The sequence below is a fragment of the Astatotilapia calliptera genome, chromosome 10, assembly GCF_900246225.1.
Source record: "Astatotilapia calliptera chromosome 10, fAstCal1.2, whole genome shotgun sequence".
Classification (NCBI taxonomy): Eukaryota; Metazoa; Chordata; class Actinopteri; order Cichliformes; family Cichlidae; genus Astatotilapia; species Astatotilapia calliptera.
The window spans coordinates 33384500-33403994 of NC_039311.1; the positions used below are offsets into that span (position 1 = coordinate 33384500).

General features: G+C 48.1%; 3 protein-coding genes across 3 annotated transcripts in view; 1 reads left to right on the forward strand and 2 right to left on the reverse strand.

Moving 5' to 3' along the window:
• The window catches only part of LOC113030698 (rho-related GTP-binding protein RhoG-like), a 12185-nt gene extending 3174 nt beyond the window's left edge, over positions 1-9011 (reverse strand). The window contains exons 1-3 of the mRNA XM_026182361.1: positions 8891-9011; positions 664-772; positions 56-215 (exon numbers count right to left, since the gene is read on the reverse strand). Coding sequence (XP_026038146.1) covers positions 56-184 — 129 coding nt within the window. The 5' untranslated portion in view covers positions 185-215; positions 664-772; positions 8891-9011. The remainder of the gene's footprint in view (positions 1-55; positions 216-663; positions 773-8890) is intronic.
• A 3135-nt stretch (positions 9012-12146) lies between these two features.
• Positions 12147-16534, reverse strand: LOC113030986 (coiled-coil domain-containing protein 90B, mitochondrial-like). The gene is given in 10 exon segments (XM_026182799.1): positions 12147-12639; positions 14633-14747; positions 14861-14914; positions 15090-15161; positions 15267-15308; positions 15752-15853; positions 15921-16024; positions 16099-16168; positions 16170-16219; positions 16483-16534. Coding segments are annotated over 10 exon segments (717 nt in total). The 3' UTR covers positions 12147-12583.
• A 925-nt stretch (positions 16535-17459) lies between these two features.
• On the forward strand, positions 17460-19291 carry LOC113030987 (probable dolichyl pyrophosphate Glc1Man9GlcNAc2 alpha-1,3-glucosyltransferase). Its single transcript, XM_026182801.1, has 4 exons — positions 17460-17617; positions 18483-18561; positions 18663-18856; positions 18939-19291. Exons 1-4 carry the CDS (start codon positions 17538-17540, stop codon positions 19153-19155), a joined length of 570 nt encoding a protein of 189 aa, XP_026038586.1. The 5' UTR covers positions 17460-17537; the 3' UTR covers positions 19156-19291.
• Positions 19292-19495: the final 204 nt, after the last annotated feature.

A 19495-nucleotide genomic window follows, 5' to 3' on the forward strand; every position in this document is an offset into this window, starting at 1 on the left:
GGCTGCTGTAGAGGTCAGGTGACCTTTGTAGGTGAGGGAGAGGGCGAGCACTCACCTGGCTGCTGTAGTTGTCGAACACAGTGGGGATGTACTCTTTGGGAAACGCTCCGGTGGTGTAGGATATAAGGAGACACGTCTTCCCCACAGCACCGTCACCCACAACCACACACTTTATAGTCTGCATGATGACCTCTGACCTCTGGCCCCTCGGTGACCTGCAGAGGACACAAATGTGAGTTTGTGCTATCATCAGACCACAGAAAAAACAGCTGACCTGATAGGAAACAACCTGCAGCTCCGCTGGCTGAGGTTACCTCATCTTTTCTCACACACGAAGAATAAACAGACTCTTTTCACCTTCTTTAGGTTGTGATTGGCTCGTTCACAGTGACCTGGTGTCTTTATTCTGTCATGTTTTGTCTCTTTGTGGTTGTTTTTCTTTGCGGTCTTTTCTGCCCACTCAGAGGTTGTTGTCCCCTGTGGGAAACCTTTGGTCACCTTGGTTATTCTGTCTTGCATCATTCTTTCCTCCTTCAGGTTATTGTTTATCTTTCTGTGGTGAGATCGTATCTTTACTCTTTCCTTTTTGTCTTCTATTAGGCTCATGTTGATGTGTGCACACTGCAGATCCACACCAGCACACCTATGATCTGTTTTTTTTACCTTCAGAGATTCTGATTGGCTAGTTGGTGCTGCTCCGCGGTCAGAGACTCCTCGGTTTTCCTTCGGTTAACACAGTTTGTTCAGGAACACGTGACGTCCCATCATCTGCCTGCAGAGAGAGAGGAGGGCGGTTTGTCCCGGTCAGTATTTGTGTTTATGGAAATGATGGCTGCAGAAGGAAACGGTCTCCAAACAAAGCAGAGATGTTATCCTGCACACACACACACACACACACACACACACACACACACACACACACACACGTCTGATCAGTAAAACTAGCCTCTATTAACCCATAAAAACAAAATCTCACACGCTGAACACAGTGTGACGACGTATTCCTAGCGGATCCATCTAGAAGTGAGCTGCAACAGCACACGCAGCAATGGAGGACGCGCCTGGCTGATCATGGTTTGAGACTCAACAGCAAGAAGACCGAGTACGTGGAAGCTGGCCCCCAAACTGATGGCACCATTAACATCGACGGGGAAGACCTGAAGAAGGCTGATCAATTCAAGTACTTGTGATTGATGATCAGTGTCGACGGGATATCCTTCAGGACGTGCGAGCAAGGGTCAATGCCGCATGGACAAAGTGGCGTCAAGTGACGGGTGGGCTATGCGACCGTCGAATGCCAGACCATCTCAAGATTTACGAGACTGTGGTCCGCCCAGTTGCCCTGTATGGATCGGAGTGTTGGCCAGCCACCGCCACGCACAAACAGGCCCTGCACACGATGGAAATGCGAATGCTCAGGTGGTGTCTAGGCCTCACGCGTTGGGACCAAGTCATGAATGAAGACGTCAGAAAGCGGCTCGGCATCGCACCAATCACGGAAAAAAATGTGCGAGGCACGGCTACGGTGGTGCGGACACGTATTACGCTCCGACGACAGCTCAGTGGAAAAAACAGCAATGAGGCTTGAGCCCGGAGGTCAGCGACCCCGTGGCAGGCCAACGAAACGGTGGATGGATGGAATAAAGGAAGACATGAAAATGCTAGAAAGAAGGAGAACACACAGTTACACACCGTGGGCGAGTCACAGTGTGTAACTGTGTAACGTGCACTGGACCCTTTGGCGGGCCTCTTTTAGGCCCCAGCCCATATATTTGACCCCCCTCACACACATGCCTGCAGACCGGTTTAAAAGCAGCGACTGCTCAGCAGAACGAGTGTCCAGGTCTGTGTGGCTGAGGCCTTCGATGGTTTTAGAGCATCAGATCAGAGATCACCCAGGACTGCCAACCACACGCCCCCTGCCTGATCCTCACTGTGCCGGAATCCCTTCCTGTTAACAGGGAGTTCTTCCTCCCCACAGTCCAGACCCACATTCACTCCACAGTCTCATCCTCCTGATCGAGTCTGAACTTCTGATTTCTGGACACAAACTCCAAAAACGGTCTATGAGGAAAAACAGCAGCACCACCAACGAAGAAGAAAAGGAAAGCAGTGCATGATGACCTCAGCGTGTCCATGACGAGCAGCAAAAAACCGAAACGTAACATTTCATTGTTTTATTATCATCTTAAACGTGATTCTAGCAATAATGAGACGGGCTGCCGGTCTGAGGCGTGTTCGGCCTGTGTGCCGTCGTCTGTTTCTGCAGCTTTTAGGTCGTGTTTTGTGGCTACTGTCATTCAGTAATAACAGTCGTACACCAGCAGAGGAGTGAAGCACGCCGTCTCCAGCTGTGCGTCTAATCTGGATGAAAACACAGCTGCTCGCAGTCGTTTGAGGCGTTTCAGCCTCTCTGTGGTTTTTCTATCAGTGAAAGTTTCAGTTTCGTAGTCTGACTTCGCACACTCGAGGACCGACAGCGCTGACCACAGGCGGTCTGCAGACGCTCTCCAGATGTGTGGGCGGAGAGCGAGGCTCAGCCCAGACTCTGGGGACGCCAACCCCACCCTCCCCTCACTCCGTATGGGTGGAGGTCGGCTGAGCTCACTGCTGCTGGAAGCCTTAACCTCTGATCTCACGCTTTTCCTGCTTATTCTTCTCTCGCTCGCATCGACACAAGCGCAGAGCTGTGACCTTTGACCCCTGTAGCGCCACAAGAACATGTACACATCTGAAGGAAAACTGAGCGCTGATGGCGAGGTACTGTTCAGCTGGTCATTAACAATGTTATTCAATCAGCCAATCACATGGCAGCAACTCGACTCATTCAGACACAGAGACACGGCCAAGACGACCTGTGATTGGTTGTTGAGCAAACCTCTCCTCTGAATTTCTGCTGCGACATTCAGACATCTGCAGCAGCTGTTTGATGATGTCATGATGATGTCATGTCAACATGGACCAGAACCTCTGAGGAATGTTTCCGGCCCCGCCTTGAATCTGAGCTGCGAAGAATCGAAGCAGCTCTGAAGAAAAGGTGTACCTAATATATTGGCACAGAGCGTATGTACTCAAACGCCATGAGCCCAGACGTCTGTGCACGCCTGCGTCGCTCATCAGCTGGCCTCCAGAAGTCACCCAACCGGCAGAGAGGAAGGCGGGGCCTAAAGAGCAAAGCAGCTTGTTTTAAAGACAAAGAAGGATTATTTAAAGCAGTGAGTCATGCAAAGCTGCTGTAGGAGAGTCAGTTTTCACCGTTATTTCAACAGGAAGCTGCGGGACTGTGTTAGGGTGGTCAGGGTGGGGATGGGGGTGTCACGGGACCGCCGCAGCTCGCCAATGTGTTTATCAGACAGTTCATGTCTGACGTCTGAGAGAAATGACGCAGTGACACACTTCTACTGCTGAGGACGCCGGTGGAGCACACCCGGCTGTTGGAGTGTTGTAACGGCGTCCTGTTGTAACGCTCGCAGCTTCAGAAAAAAGGAAGCCCTCAGCAGGAACACGCCGCTGTGGTTTCATGTTGAAATATAGCAGGAACTCCACTGCAGGCTGCGTGAGCGCAGAGGTGTGGCGCTCATTTCAACACGTCAAGCTCACGTACGGCAACACCATCGCTATCATCATCGTGCTTTCACAGACAGAAAACTGCATCACGCTGCACTTCCTCTAATGTCCACTAGGTGAAAACACAGCAGCTTTAGCTCTGCTCGTCCTAACGCCAAGCGGCTCGGCCTGAAAGCAGACGCGAGGGGAACAGAGTCACACTGCGAGGACAAAAAGAGGAAGCAGAACAGAGCGCGGTGACCTGCAGCCGGCCGTGTAAACGCTGCCTTCCTGGAACTGTGTGATTAAAGTGTGAATCTGCTCTTTTATTTTTGGAGACAGTTAATCAGTAAGAAACCCGTTAGAGACACGAGATGCTGAGCTGGCGGCGAACAGCCTCACGCTGTTCTGCCCGCAGCCAATCGGGGGAAAGGGAGGAGCCTCTGTGATGTCACCCGTTGGTGGACTGCACCTGTGGAGACATTCTGGACGTCACCGTCTCAGCTTTGGGTAACAAAGGTTGGAGCAGGACATGGTGCACGCTCAGTAAGTGGAGACCCACAGAAGCCACACCCAGCTTTATCAAAAGTCTTGAGCCTCCCCCCCCATTTGTTTTTTACCTTTTCCTTCCAAGCAGCCGCACAATGTTTGAAATGTACATGAGCAACGGTTTCTTTCTTTGGACATCGGCTGCTTTTTCACTCCAGTCCGGTCCTCGCACCTGACCACAGAGTTCACCCGCAACTCTGAGCTGTGACCCAATAAAGCACGACCAGCGTTGTGTCCACACACACAACTTAATTTTGTTACCAGCAGCCTGTCACACAAACACAGTTTGACATACAAACAGGATTTTTGCACCAACAAACTGATTCCGAGTGACACAGGAGCTGAGAGACCTTCAGGCTGATGGTCTACTGCTCACTGAAGCCTCATCAGAGACGTCCCAGTGAAGCGTGGCTGTCGTGGGTCCAGCTGCAGGTCGTCAGTGTTGCCGAGATCTTTGATAAACTGAATTACAAAGTCTGATCCACCAGCAGGAACATCTGGAAACATCTGGTTATCATCAGCTGTGTTTTTTTCTGTTCTCAAACCGATCTCCCTGTTGGAGTTCAGTCTTTGTTCTCCTCGTCTTTCCTCGTTTTGTGCATTTTCCATTGTTTCGGTTCCGGGTCGCTGCTCATTGGTCGACCGGCCAGTGCTACCTAGCCTGACCGGTCTCCCCAATGTGATGTTTGTGTTTTGTATGTACGGTGGGCAGGGCATCTATCTTAATTGCCCCTTACAGTAAATAAAGTCTCTCTGACTGATCCTGACAGAGAACAGAACACAGGCAGAAACATCCAAAGAAGAGCTTTGAGTGATTCTCAGGAAGCCTGGAGATCCTCACAGAGCTGCTCACAGCTCAGATTCACTTTCATGCTCGTTAGCGGTGCATAAACTCTATTTACATGTGTCCATAAATCCTGTTTCCTGTTGACAGAAGTCATAGCTACATGTTCAGCTAGATAAAGAGGATGCACCTTTATGATTTTTGTAAACAAACACTGCAGGGCTGCAAACAGTCACATGACTTCACTGTCATCACCTCTAAAGCTCCGCCCACCTCCTGTAGTCTCACGTCTCCACCTGCTAGCCTGTCCCCTGCTGTGGAAGCGTCTGACGTTCTTGACGAGAGACCTCGGATCAGAAAAAGGGCTTCCAGACGAGGGAACAGGAAGTGCAAACTGCAGGCTGGTGTCAGGCAGAGGCTCGCTGCGTGCTGAGCTCAGCTCGTGTATCGCGCACTGACACAGAGCTCTGAAACACGCAGCGGCTCCATGTCCACTCGACTTCTTTACATTTGTTTGAGTGTGAGACTTCACGTTATGGAAAACTGTGGTGCTGTTCGCTGCCAGCCTCAGAGTAACAGCTGGGCTCTGGCGTCCGGCTCTAATGGGAAACATTTCTCTGTGGTGACGGTGACCAGCGGCCGCCGTCTCTTTTATGAGTGTTCTGGCTTCGGGTGTCTGTGTTTCAGGAAGTAACAAAGAGCTTTGGTTTCGTCTCGTCAGCTGTCTTCTTTTCTTGTATTTTTATTTTCTTCTGCTGGTTCAGAGCGAGCTTCCTGAGCCGCAGAGGAACTGAGCCTTCCCACAGCCGGGAACGTCTCTAAAACTGGAGCTGCCACTTTTACAGAAGTCCTCGCGGCTCTGTGGGCTTTTTCTGACTTTCAAAAATGAGAAACCCCCTGTGGCAAACACACCTGCTGCACAGGACCTCTCACAGCAGCAGCAGCAGATTGTGACACATCCAGGACAAAAAAGGGGAACTTGAAGCAAACGGGGCAGAGTACAAAAATGTGTCCTTGCCGTTATGAAGCAAGCGAACGCTGGCGTGCAGGTCAAACAGCTGCTACCACAGTGTCTCCGCTCCACGCCGCCCTCACCGTAAAAACACAGCAGCCACAGAAACATCCAGAGAAACTAAAGTGCTGGTTTTCCTGCTGCGTGCCATCAGTCAGCAGACGAACGTCTCTGCAGGACTCATCTCTCAGCTGCAGCCTTAAATTGTTTTATCTTTATGTTCTTTATAGACCATCATCATCTGATAACTGGGCTGTGGGTACTTGGTGGTTCTCGGGTGCGTGGCTGGATTTTCCGGTGTGGCCTGGGGTGGCTTCGACCTGTGTCGGGGGGTGGGGCTCTGCTGGGTAGTGGGCGGTTCTTGGGCACCTGGAGCCCTGAGATCCGGATCTGGGTTTGCACTGATGTGACCCCTTAGCAGTGCGCGCTCCTCCTTCCTCCTCCTGCTGCTGGAGTCGTCGCAGAGGCGTGTGGACTCAAGTCCTCGTTAATCTTGGGGGGGCCGTGGATGATCCATCTCTGTCTGCCTCTGGATCCTGGGGGGCGTCGCTGTAGCCTCCCACACACACACTGCTGTTGTTACAGCTGCAGCAGTCGGTGATGATTATTCTGTTCGCACTCATCTCTCAGCTTATTTACTCTTTATTACTCTTATATTTTTACAGCACTGGGACTAAAAGGCTGAAGAACAAACTTCCACCAGCAGAGGCTGTTGGGCTGCAAACACACATTTACAGCAGTGGAGAAAATTTCACCAAACTGGGGACAGAAACTCCAGAGAGCAGTCGAACTCCCCGGGATACTGAACCAAACCACACTGACAGCACAAACACAGAATACCAGAGAAACGTTACAGGCCATCGAGTCTCACCGTGAGCGCCCCTCCATCGGGGGAGAAGGGGGCGGTGCACAGTTCGTCCTCGCCCTGACAGACGCTCCGACTGCCAAAGAGGAACCGTCTGTGATGAAACCGAAACGGGAAGGGTTTGCCCGCCATTCTCTTCATCCAGCAGCAGCTGGTATGAAGGAAAAGTGTTCCCCGAAGCCGGCGTGTCCAAACTGTCCGCTTTCAGTCTTATTTGCACCCCAGGCTCAGAAATAACAAACTGCACCGAATCCTGGACCTCAACCGAACCTGCACCACCCAGAAATATCCCAGCAAGCATCAACATCGCTGCCCCAAACACACAACGACAGGCAGCGCCGAGCGGGACTACGGCGGCTGTAACATGTCCAGACCAGGCGAAAACACGTGTCCACGAAACACCTGAACGCACCAGCAGCACAGGGATTAACCCACACGAGCCCAGAACATCAAACAGACCAACATCACACCAATCCCAGGATCAAACCACATCAATGACCAAACAGCAGAGAGGTGGGTCAGAGGTGGGCCCGGGTCACGAGCTTCGCCGCACTGACACCGCCGCCCTCTGACTTCCTGTCTCAGTCCCGGGGTGCCTCGGCTAGCTGACTGTGATGTTTCTGTTTCACATCTGAGTGCAGCTGCCGATGCTCTGCGTGACGTCGTCGTGGACAAGATTAGTCGTGTTTTTCCAGCATTGACACAGATTTTTGTGACTTTCTCGCAGTGACTTTACCGTCTCACACTTTTGTAGTTTAGGTGACAACACCCGAGTTCCTGCTGCAGCTTCGATGTCATGAAAATTCAAACTGAAGAATTATAGCCTGAACTCTACATTAGGGCTGTGTTACATTAGTGTTTCTCTGCAGATACTTCCAGGAATAACTCATGAACCTCAGACGTGGAAATTAGTCTCTGAGATGGACGGTCAGACATCTACAGGTTAATGATGACTGGGATTAAACCAAATCGGGGCTAAAACAACCAAAAATATCAGCAGACTTAAAGCACCGGAGGCAGCAGACCCGGTTTGGGACAACCGAGCACCAAACAACACGTCACTCATCCAAGACTGTGAGAAGATTCAAGCTAAAACCGCAAAAAGCAAGATGAGCGCCGCCCAGCACGCCAGCTCAGACCAAACTACAGACGTTTGACTCACATGTGAAAGTCTCGCCTTCACCACCAGGCTTGGATGTGTGTGTGTGTGTGTGTGTGTGTGAGTGTCACTCCTCTGCAGTCTGATAACCAAGTGAGCTAGCATTAGCTGATAACTTAGCATGCTACCCTTTTGTCCAAATATGGTCACTTCCTGCTACAAAAATAACTAAAAACTCAGAATGTGAAATTTAAAAAAAACAAAACCCTGATGCATGACGTCAGAGGCCTATGTCCATCTTTTGTGTACAGTCTGTGTTGCCGGGCTCAGTGCGTAAAGATGTTTTCTTGGCTTGTTGTGTCAGCAGATCACTGATGTGTTCAGTTCAATAAACATCCTAAACTCTGATCTGCTCCTCACAGACAAAACTAGCCTGTGCAGGTAACATTAGTACAGGTACTGTTCCCCTGATAATCCATAATAATCTGAATAAGATGATGCTTCACACTGTGATCGTGGGCATGTCAGCAGCAGGCACACTGCGAGTGTGCTGCAGTAAGTCAGTCGTTACTCAGGTATAGTGCGTGTACACTGCTGTGACACTCTCACAGGGACAAACTTTGAGTTCAGTCATTTCAACATAAACAAGAGTTTAGCAGAACCAGCTGTTCAGGTATCGATCAGCACTGATCGTTATTGTTTCTGAGAATCTTTAACGCTACACCAAGTTCAAAACAAGAAGTGACACGCACACGCACACACACACAGGGAGTGGTCGCACTCCATCTCCAGTTTCCTCCAAACATCAGCGCGCGCGCGCACACACACACACACACACACACACACACACACACACGGGTTATCGATCCGCTGCAGGAGAAAAATCGATCAGCTGACGGGAATTAAAGCCGGAATCAATAACCCGCTAAAGTTTTGACAGAAGGAGGAAACACACACACGCACACACACAAACACACACTCACACGCACTCTCAGCTGATCCGGAGCTCGGAGCGGGTAAAGCTCAGGGACTCACCGGTCATCAGTGCTCCTGTCCGGGCGCGCAGCTCCGCTCAGTCCCGCTCCCTGTGTCGCTGTGTGTGAGTGTGTGCGTGCGAGAGGGACAGCGGATCTCTATCTCAGCGCGAGGCGGGCGGGCGGAGCTTAAGTAGAGGAGGAAGTCCGAGAGGCGAGCGAGAGGAAGTGGAGCAAGTTTAAGGAAGTTTACTCTGAGTGTGTATTTGTTGCGCGCGTGTGTGTTGGGTGGAGGCAACACCGGACTTCTGGTCAGTCCAGAGTTGAGAAATATTTGAAATATTTTCATCCTCTAAAAAAAGTTTCTGAAACAGCATGAGGGTTCAGCCCTGCCCACCTCCTGTTAGACAGACAGGTGTGCTGCACAGGTAAGACACAGGTCCACACTCAGCTGTTCAACAAACATGAACTCAAACTGTAATGAGGTGAAACACGGGCGGCAGGGACACTGACCTCCTGAGGCACAGTTTTTGTGAACTGTGGCAGTTTGTGCATGTAAATGGAGAGTCCTCTTCACACACTGAGGTTAATTATGGAGTTCCACAGGGTTCAGTGCTAGGACCAATTCTCTTTACATTATACATGCTTCCCTTAGGCAGCATCATTAGAAGACATAGCATACATTTACACTGCTATGCTGATGACACCCAGCTCTATCTGTCCATGAAGCCAGATAACACACACCAATGAGTTAAACTGCAGGAATGTCTTAAAGACATAAAGACCTGGATGGCCGCTAACTTTCTGCTTCTTAATTCAGATCAAACTGAGGTTATTGTACTCGGCGCTGAAAATCGTAGAAATATGGTATCTAAGCAGATTCTTCCTCTGGATGGCATTACCTTGGCCTCCAGTAACGCTGTGAGGAACCTTGGAGTCATTTTGGACCAGGACGTGTCCTTCAACGCACATATTAAACAAATATGTAAGACTGCTTTCTTCCATTTGTGCAACATCTCTAAAGTTAGAAATATCCTGTCTCAGAGTGACGCTGAAAAACTAGTTCATGCATTTATTACTTCCAGGCTGGACGACTGTAATTCATTATTATCAGGATGTCCTAAAAACTCACTGAAAAGCCTTCAGCTGATCCAAAATGCTGCAGCAAGAGTCCTGACAGGGACTAGAAAGAGAGAGCAGATTTCTCCTGTTTTGGCTTCCTGTTAAATCCAGAACTCAAAATCCTGCTCCTCACATACAAGGTCTTAAATAATCAGGCCCCATCTTATCTTAATGACCTTGTAGTACCATATCACCCTATTAGAGCACTTGGCTCTCGCTCTGCAGGCCTACTTGTTGTTCCTAGAGTATTTAAAAGTAGAATGGGAGGCAGAGCCTTCAGTTTTCAGGCCCCTCTTCTGTGGAACCAGCTTCCAGTTTGGATTCAGGAGACAGACACTATCTCTACTTTCAAGATTAGGCTTCAAACTTTCCTTTTTTCTAAAGCATATAGTTAGGGCTGGACCAGGTGACCCTGAATCCTCCCTTAGTTATGCTGCAATAGATGTAGGCTGCCGGGGGATTCCCATGATGCATTGAGTTTTTCCTTTCCAGTCATCTTTCTCACTCACTATGTGGCTGTGTCCCAATTAAGAGACTGCACGCTTGAAGTACGCATTTTAAGTGCGGTTACGTCACCGCCACGCGACGACGGCTGTTTTTTTTTTTAAACTTTATTTATCACATTATAGACATACAGTCAAGTAAAACAGGGATCATATAAAAGATAACATTGTGGTAGTACAATGAGGAACAGAAAGAGTGACAAAGACAGTGAGACAAAAGTGAGTACAAAAAATAAAATAAATTAAGGGGAACATAAATAAACAGAAGTTTGCAAGAGCCAAAATCAAGTTAGCAGTTTCAACGCGACGACGGCTGTCCCAACTCGAAGTGTACTCCAAATGCGCCGTTTTTTTTTCTCCAAACTTTATTGAACTTATAAAGCGAACAGTCAGTCATTCCAGTTCAGTTTGTACAGTAGACATACAAGGCAAATAAGAGTAACAATATACAGCACAATGAAATAAGAAGGATAAATAAATAAAGGATAGAAAAGAAAAAAAGGGGGAATGTGACAGACTTCATAACAACTTTGTATTTGAAAGTTGTGACAGCTCATTCGTTAAACATTTCTGAATGAATTTCAATCAATGATAAACCTTTTTTATTGGAAGTTAATTTAAGAGAGTTTAAGTAATATTCAGTTTCAATCAAAAACAAATTAAATGATGGGGTTGAGTTTTGAAATTTACATTTATGTGTGTGGAAGTTCCCTAATAAGATGGAGCGGCCGAAGAGTGAACTGTCAAAAGTGCTGAATATGACGTCACTTATTTATGTGCGAATGTTTAATAATTAAAGTCAGTCATATATCCACAAACACAACACGCTGAAGGTCAGTGATATATGTGTGTGTGTGTGTGTATATATATATATATATATACATACATATATATATATGTATGTATATATATATACATATATATATATATATGTATATATATATATATATATATATATATATATATATATACATACATATATATATATATATATATATATATATATGTATGTATATATATATATGTATGTATCTCATAATAATCTGACAATACTATAATATTGGCCATATTATATTTACATCACCACAGTGAGATGACTTTAGTCTCATAAACAACATTAACTAATTGTTGTTTACTAGCTGATCTGAAATGACTGTTCAGCACAGACATGAAGCCCAACAATCATGTTCACAGTCCCGTGGTCTCAGCCTCAGATACTCAACTAATCACAGTGATGTCATGACAAAAATGACCAACAAAACATTTTTCTGCTTCATTTCTGTCACACAAAGCTGTGGTTGCTAGGCAACCTGAACAGCGTGACGAAGCGTCCCATTTCACAAGCCTCTCACTTCCGCACTTCTCGTACTTATAGTACGAACCGTACGTAGTACGCGTAGTGTGCGTACTTCAAGCATGCAGTCTCTGAATTGGGACACAGCCTGTGTTAACAGACCTCTCAGCATTGAATCATATCTGTTATTAATCTGTTATTAATCTGTTATTAATCTGTTATTAATCTGTGTCTCTCTTCCACAGAAAAACAGAAGCGTTGAGTTCAGGGCTTCTTAAAAGGAGGAAAAGTCACATGAAGTGAAAAAAAGCATTTTGACCTGTTTAAACTTTGCGTAGTGACTTACTGTCTCGTTTCAGAGCCACACAGTGTTTTCATCTCTGTTAATAACACAGACATTTTTCTTCCAGGCTTTATTCACTGTCAGACCTCAGAGCAGGACAACACAAACTCACGCTGACGGTTTTGTTTCTGCGGCTCCAGAAATGTCAGAGTTTATGTTTCTGAACTCAAAATTTAAACTTTATTAACAAAAGTGTTTAAGACAGGTTATAAAAAACATTTAAACTAGTGTTTGAGTCCATTCATTTAAAGTTCTACCTCAGCAACAGTACAATCAGCTGGTAACTCGGGTACTTTTAGAGTACTTTTACTCTGTGCTGCTCCTTCTGAAATATAAAGAAAGTATGCCGTATATACTGAGTACTTCTACTTTGGATACTCTGAGTACATGTTGCTGATTCTGAGTATTTTCACTCTGTTGGGCTCAGATGAAATATCAGAGTTTTCTTCTTCTGGAACTACTTTGTGTGGTGGATGAAGACGAGTCACTCGTTCACTTCCAGAGGCGGTAGAGTCCCAGAGCGATGGCGAGGCAGGAGAAGAGGGTGGCTGAGGAGGAGCAGAGCGTTCGATCAGCGTTACTGAAACAGTGAAAGTCAGGTCTTCATTCAAACCTCCAAATTAAAAACAGCAAAATTAGATTCTCGTGTTGCTGGAACTTTGATATAAATTCAGAGCCGACGTTTCTAAAGATGAGTTTGGTGTCTGAAGTTTGAAAGAAGCAAGTTCATCATCAGGTTTTAGCACGATAGAAATCAGGTTCTACGTGTGGTCGGAGCGCTGCGGCTCATCCTGTGGTGGCTGATGGGTAACAGTCCAGCTTCATGAGTGCTAACATGACGTGCTAACATGGCGTGCTAACGTGGCGTGCTAACGTGGCGTGCCACAGGGCGCGATTTTAGGACCATTTTTATTCCACCTTAAGGCGGCAGGTTTCAGGTTCCTGAGCCGTCAGTGCAGGAGCTCCACAGGGATCCGTTCATGGACCAAACTGTGATGGTTTTAGATCGTGTTCAGCCTTCAGTCCCATCAGGACGCGTCGCCTGCTGACATCACCGTACGATCTGTGACTCGTTACCTCACGCTGCATCATCAGATACGGCTAAACACAGGATGCTACGTCCTCTGATTTCACTGTAACGTTTTTATATGTAGACACTGAATCACACAGGCTGTACACAGCGTGTTGAGAAAGTATTTATACGCCGTGAACTTTGACACATTTAGTCAGAAAGTAGCAGATACCTGTGAAGTGGTACGAAGACGATACATGATGTCCAAATAAAAATGTGAAGTGTGTTTGTATCCGCGGATAAATACAACGAAATAAAACCAGTAAAACACAGGAAAACCGAGTAAACGATAACAAAATAACGCTGAAAACCAAACGGCCTGGTACCAAACGACTCACGGACCGGTACCGGTCCGAGGCCCGGGGGTTGGGGCCCGCTGCTTTAGAGCACAGAGTCCACCTGTGTGTGATTTAGTCTCATTATAAACACACCTGCTCTGTGAAGGCCTCACAGGTTTGTTAGAGAGCATCAGTGAAGGCACCACACAGCTCAGGGATGAAGACGAGTTAGCTTATATAAAATATCCTGAGCTTTGAACATCTCTCTGTTCAATCCATCATCCAAAAATGGAAAAAGTTTCCTACAACTGCAAACCTACCAAGACACAGAGCGAGCACGGCGAGCACTGGTCAGAGAAGCTTCCACGAGGCCCACGGTCACTCTGGAGGAGCTGCAGAAACCCACAGCTCAGAGAGAGAGTCTGTCCACAGGACAACTGGAAGTCATGGACAGCACAGATCTATGTGGAGATATGGAAGAGTGGCAAGAAGAAGCCCTTGTTGACAGAAAGACATAAAAAGTCTCGTCTGCAGTTTGCCAGGAGTCGTGCAGGGACACAGCAAACTTGGGAGATGGTGCTCTGCTCAGACGAGACCAAAGCTCGAGGACTTGAGACTGGGAAGCCTCAACATACAGCAAGAGCTCCAGAGGGACCTGGATCAGAGTACTCGTGTTAGGACGGTCAAAGTCCAGACCTGAAGCCGACCGAGCGTCTGTGGCGACACTTAGAAACCGCTGTTCACAGACGCTCTGCGTCCGGTCTGGCTGAAGTCGAGCTGCTTTAAAACAAAGAACAGGCAGAAATGTAGCCTGCAGCTGCGCAGAGCTGGTGGAGACGAACCGCAAAGGAAACGTGGCTCAAAGTACGACACGGGCTGGATACAAACGCACACTGCGTGAAGCGTGCATCGTTTTCACACCACTTCAGTTATGTGCTGCTTTGTCACAGAAATTAAAGTTTGTGGTTGTAAAGTGACACAATGTGTAAAAGCTCACAGGGTAGCAACACACTTACACATGTACATACAGCTGCACTCTGTGTACTACAGCGCCCCCTGCTGTCCACACAGATAAGAAAACTGGTGTTTCTCTGAGGACAGATGTAAAATGTTGTGCTGACAGGCAGCGTCAGACTAAAGTGTTCGTCTTCACGCCATCGCAGACGCACAGAAGCACGGCTGCCGTCTCACCTGCCAGGTAGCGGATCGTCTGCAGTTTCAGGGACTCCAGCAGCGTCTTCAGCGAGGCCACCTGCAGGTCCAGCTTCCTGTTGATCTCCATGTTGTCGTTTTCCAGCTCGGATCTCTGAGCACGAGACACACGTGATGTGATGTCATCAGTTAAAACAACCAATGGCCCTGCAGAGCTACAAACCAACGGGTACTTTACAGCATCAGTACTGCAGCTGTTGTTTTCACCTTGTGATGAAAGTCTGACGTGGCCTCCATCAGCTTCTTCTCCTGCTCAGTGAACTGAGACAAAAACATGAAAGCAGCTTCAGAGACGCGTCACGTGCCCACCTTCCTTTAAATTTACCCAAACGGAACCTTTAAGCAGCCGAGGCGAGTGGCGAGCGGCCGGACGAACCGCCCGATGCGTTTTGCTAAAGCTCCGCTGTTCCTGTGGTAAATTCCTCGCGAGCCTCACCATGTCGGAGACCCTGCTCCTCTCCAGGTTGATGTCCAGTTTGGTTTCTGCCATCATTTTCTTGCTCTCCTCCTGGAGATAAAACACATCAGCAGACACGTCGTGTTACAGCAGGGACCTCACCCAGGGTCTGGATGTTTCAGCCTGGTCAAGCCCACATGGGATCATCACTCTCACCTTCAGCCGGTTCTGGAGCTGCTCCAGCTCTCGCTTCATTTTCTGCAGGAACAAAAAGATTTTTAGAAAGTCGGGACGCTGCAGAGACGATCCAGAACAACCTGCAGATGCTTTTGTCTCTTTGTTAATCTAAAGACTAGGACGAGAGTCCAGCACGTGTAACATCATCAGACACATTGTGGCTGATTGTGACGCAGAAGAGGACCGAGAACAGAGCCCTGTGGGACGCCTGCACCAACTCTTCTTCTTCTTTAGTCCTAACCCCGAGTTATGGTCCCAGGAACCAGAAGCTTCATTACGTCCATTAAGGTGCACTGACAGGTCGAAATGTGAGCTCCACCATCAGCTGATGAACTTCCTACAAAAACTTCCACATATTTAACAAATCCGAGTAACACACTAACTGTGACAGACTCGAGGAGGTGTCCAGATGTTAGGCAGGAATAATGGACGATTGGAGAAACTGAGAAGTAAAGCCGACGTACCGTGTTCTCCGATCGCAGGTTAGCGAACTCGCTCTTCTCCAGGATCACCATGTCCTTCCTGACGGAGTCCAGGTGAGCCATGATCTGCTGCAGGGCGATCTCCTAAAGAAAGAAAAGTCTGTAACTCTGTGGAAACAGCTCGAGGGTGGAGCTCGTCTCTGGTTCCCACCTGATGGGATTTGGTCACCATGTCTTTGTAAACGACATCCATGTTGGCCGTGGCGAGAGTGACCAGAGCTGAGACGATCAACTCCGCCTGGTTCTTCTCGAAACCTGCACAAAAATATTCGATGAGCACTCCGTGCTACAGCCGTACTACACGCCGACACGCCTGACAGTGACCTCACCGCTGCTCTGCAGCTCTGTGACCATGGCGTGGGAATCGAACGTCAGTTTGCGCTGCTCCAGCGGCGTCAAGCTCAACCTTCCTCACATCGAAGGTCGTCAGCGGGGCCCCCACATGGAGACCTTTAAAACACACACACACAGGCCACGCCCCTAACAATGCAGACATTAAACTTTGATACAATTTAACCAGGTGAGCTAGATCACAGTGTAAACGCTTCTGGAGCTGGACTCTGATTGGCTGTCCTTCATTACTGACTGGGTCCAGATTTATGACCGAAGTATGAACTAGTAAACACAGAAACGTCACAGTGACCGGAAACCAGCGTGTCTGCGGTGATTTGGTGAGTCTGTCAGATTTTTGGGGTCCTCTGCTTCAGCCTCACCTCTCCACGTGACCACCCGCTGCCGGAAACACCTCCTCATGAGCACGTTCATCCGGAAGCTGCTGTGATTTCCAGAGTTTTTGTGACGTTTACTTACAAACTTTGAGTGTTTACGCACAAATACACACAGCGCTCACAAACCGGAAACTGTCACACCGAGGAAGGAGCAGGCCCTACCCATGCTGCATTCAGGGACTGTGGGTCACAGAAAACACCGTGACAGTTGAGGAGACAGCGCCCCCGGCTGGTGCAGACTGGTGAGGGTGTCAGCGCCGTCGGTGCTTCTTCAGTTTGAACTGAAGCACTCAGATGTTTACATGCAACAAACTTTATGCAAAAACAGTTAAAGATGATGAAATATGACAGATCAGTGTATTTGCTGGAAGTGTTCAGATATTAATTTGCCATGAGCAGGACGAGTCATCAGAGGGACTGCTCAAAGACAGAGGCTGACGTGGTTTGGAACATCTACAGAGGAGACAGGGTGGAGGCAGGAGGAGGAGAGGAGGAGCTCAGGGAGGTCATGGATGTAGTGAAGGAGGACATGCAGAGGGTTGGTGTGACAGAGGAGGATGCTGGGATAGAGGAGATGGAGGTGGATGATCAGATGTGGTGCAGAAAGAGGAACTAAGGGACAAAAAGTCTAAGAACATTTAAGAAAAGAGAAGTAAAATCAGAAATTACAAAACTATTTAAAAACAGAAATAAAGAGAAGTTTAAATAGTTTTCATTTTCTTCTCTGAAACTTAAGTTTTTCTTTTAATGAACTGAAAGGTTTTAAACGCGGGAGGAAACTTCAGTGTGTGACGTTTAAGTCTAGCACAGACGAAGCTCAGAATTCCGACTTTACCTGTCGACGTTTAAAGCATCATTATAAAAGCGAACTTTTTTTTTTTACATAAATATCTAAACAAAACCGAAACAGGACTGAGGACTCTGTTCAAACTCTGTTAAAAAAAAATAAAAACAACAACAAATAATTAAAGTTCACTGAGGAACTGTCCTCCTCGGCTTTGTCAATAAAGTTTGAAGCAGACGTCAGCAGGCCGACTGTCATGGCGGCGGACAGCTGCAGCTGGTTCTCGGCGTTAGCTGTGGGAGTTTCTCTGCTGAAGTGCTTCTTCATCAGCGCGTAGTGAGTCCCAAGTCTTCCTCAGTGTCACCGCGGTTATTAGCCACGTTAACGTCATTTCCTGTACGCGATAACAGTGAGGGGTCTGCGCGGTGCGTGCGGGAAGCTGTGCGCGGATGAGATCGTTTAGTGTGACTTCGTGTGAAATCCGAGTTTGTTTGAACTTGAACCCGAGCCGTCATCAGCTGCAGGCTGGGCTTCAGGGATACGCCGTTTTTCTTTAGAGCTTCGTTTTGGCGCTGCTTGATGACGTTTTCACACAGGTGATTGACCGTACAGGTACACCCGGGATGCAATGGGCGTCATAAGTCACTCTGCCGGGTCTACTGAGCTTTAATGAGTGGTCAGGAGGCTCAGAGCCCGCGAAACGTCTCATGAAGCGCCAGTGCCCGCGTCTGTGAGGACCGGATCCCTGCGGGAAATCTCCCGATTAAACCATCGCGCGTGTCTTTCTGTGAGCACAGCGGATGAATCGGATCTTTTTAAATAAGCGGAGTCAGTTTAAAACACTGACACATTCGGCATGAATCCAGCCCAGCTAACACCTCTGTGCTCTGTAAAACACCTAATAAAGGGGTTCACAGTGTACTGAGAGGTGAGCCGGTGACCTTTAACCCTGAGACATGTGACCTTTGTGTCCATGTGAAGTTAAGAAATGAGTGTTTGAGTACATTAGCTCAGATTGATCCTCTGACAGTTGAGGTGTTACTGACAGAGCGCACACCTGCTGTCCTTGAGATGAACATGTGTATGGTCACTGTTGGTGCAGGTGGTGCTCCTCAGGTGGAGGTCAAACGTGTTTAAAGCTGAAGCCTCTATCTGTCCAGCTTGGTCTGTTAAACTGGTGTGTGTGTGTCTTCGTCTTCAGCCGGTCGACGGACTTTGAGGTGCACAGGAACTGGTTGGCCATCACGCACAGCCTGCCCGTGTCCAGGTGGTACTATGAGGTGAGGGAGGAGGAGCCCACACTCACCTGTAAAATAAAAGCACCTGTGGGAGGCGGTGGGAAAGCTCGCTGATGTTTCACGAGGCGCTTTCTCTCCTGCAGAACACGTCCGAGTGGACCCTGGACTACCCGCCGCTGTTCGCCTGGTTCGAGTTCGGGCTGTCTCAGGTGGCGCGCAGCTTTGACGCAAACATGCTGCAGGTGGAGAACCTGAACTACGCCAGCCCGGCCACGGTGCTGTTCCAGAGGCTGTCGGTGATCGTCACCGACGTGGTTTTCATCTACGCCGCCAGAGAGTGAGTGTGTCCCCGGGAAACAGCTGGAGCTTCTGACACAGCTGTTTCCTGCGTCCTGATTGGCTCTGTCCTCCTCCTCCAGGTGCTGCAGGTGCGTTCGGGAGCCAAAGGGATCTCGGGACATTTTGAGCCAGCCGTCCTTCGTCCTGGCCGTGCTGCTGCTGTGGAACTTCGGCCTCCTCCTCGTCGATCGTATCCTGCAGCTCTGCCTGTGCATTAAACTGCCGGCCTCCGCGCGGCGGCGGCGTGAACGCCACCCTGGAAAAGTTTTTAATGCGGTCAGAGGGAAACGGAGCTGAACGCGTCCTGCTCAACATCCACTAATCTGACATTTAAAGAACAATTAGGTGTTTGTCATGAACTCTTTACAGTGAAGCAAGGCTGTAATCCCACTAATTAAGTGTGCCTATGCCAAAAGGCACACTTATTACTATTGCTCGGATTTATTATTATTATTATTATTATTATTATTATTATTTTCCTTTTCAGCCTGAAATTTCCTATATGTTATATCATTTTGTGCGGCTGGATCAGGAATGGTGCTATGACTTTTGGTGTTTATTATTATAGTTTTTTAAATATGAATATTTTAATGCAAGTTTTTGCCCATTCAAATGAATGGAACGAACGAAAGTGAAA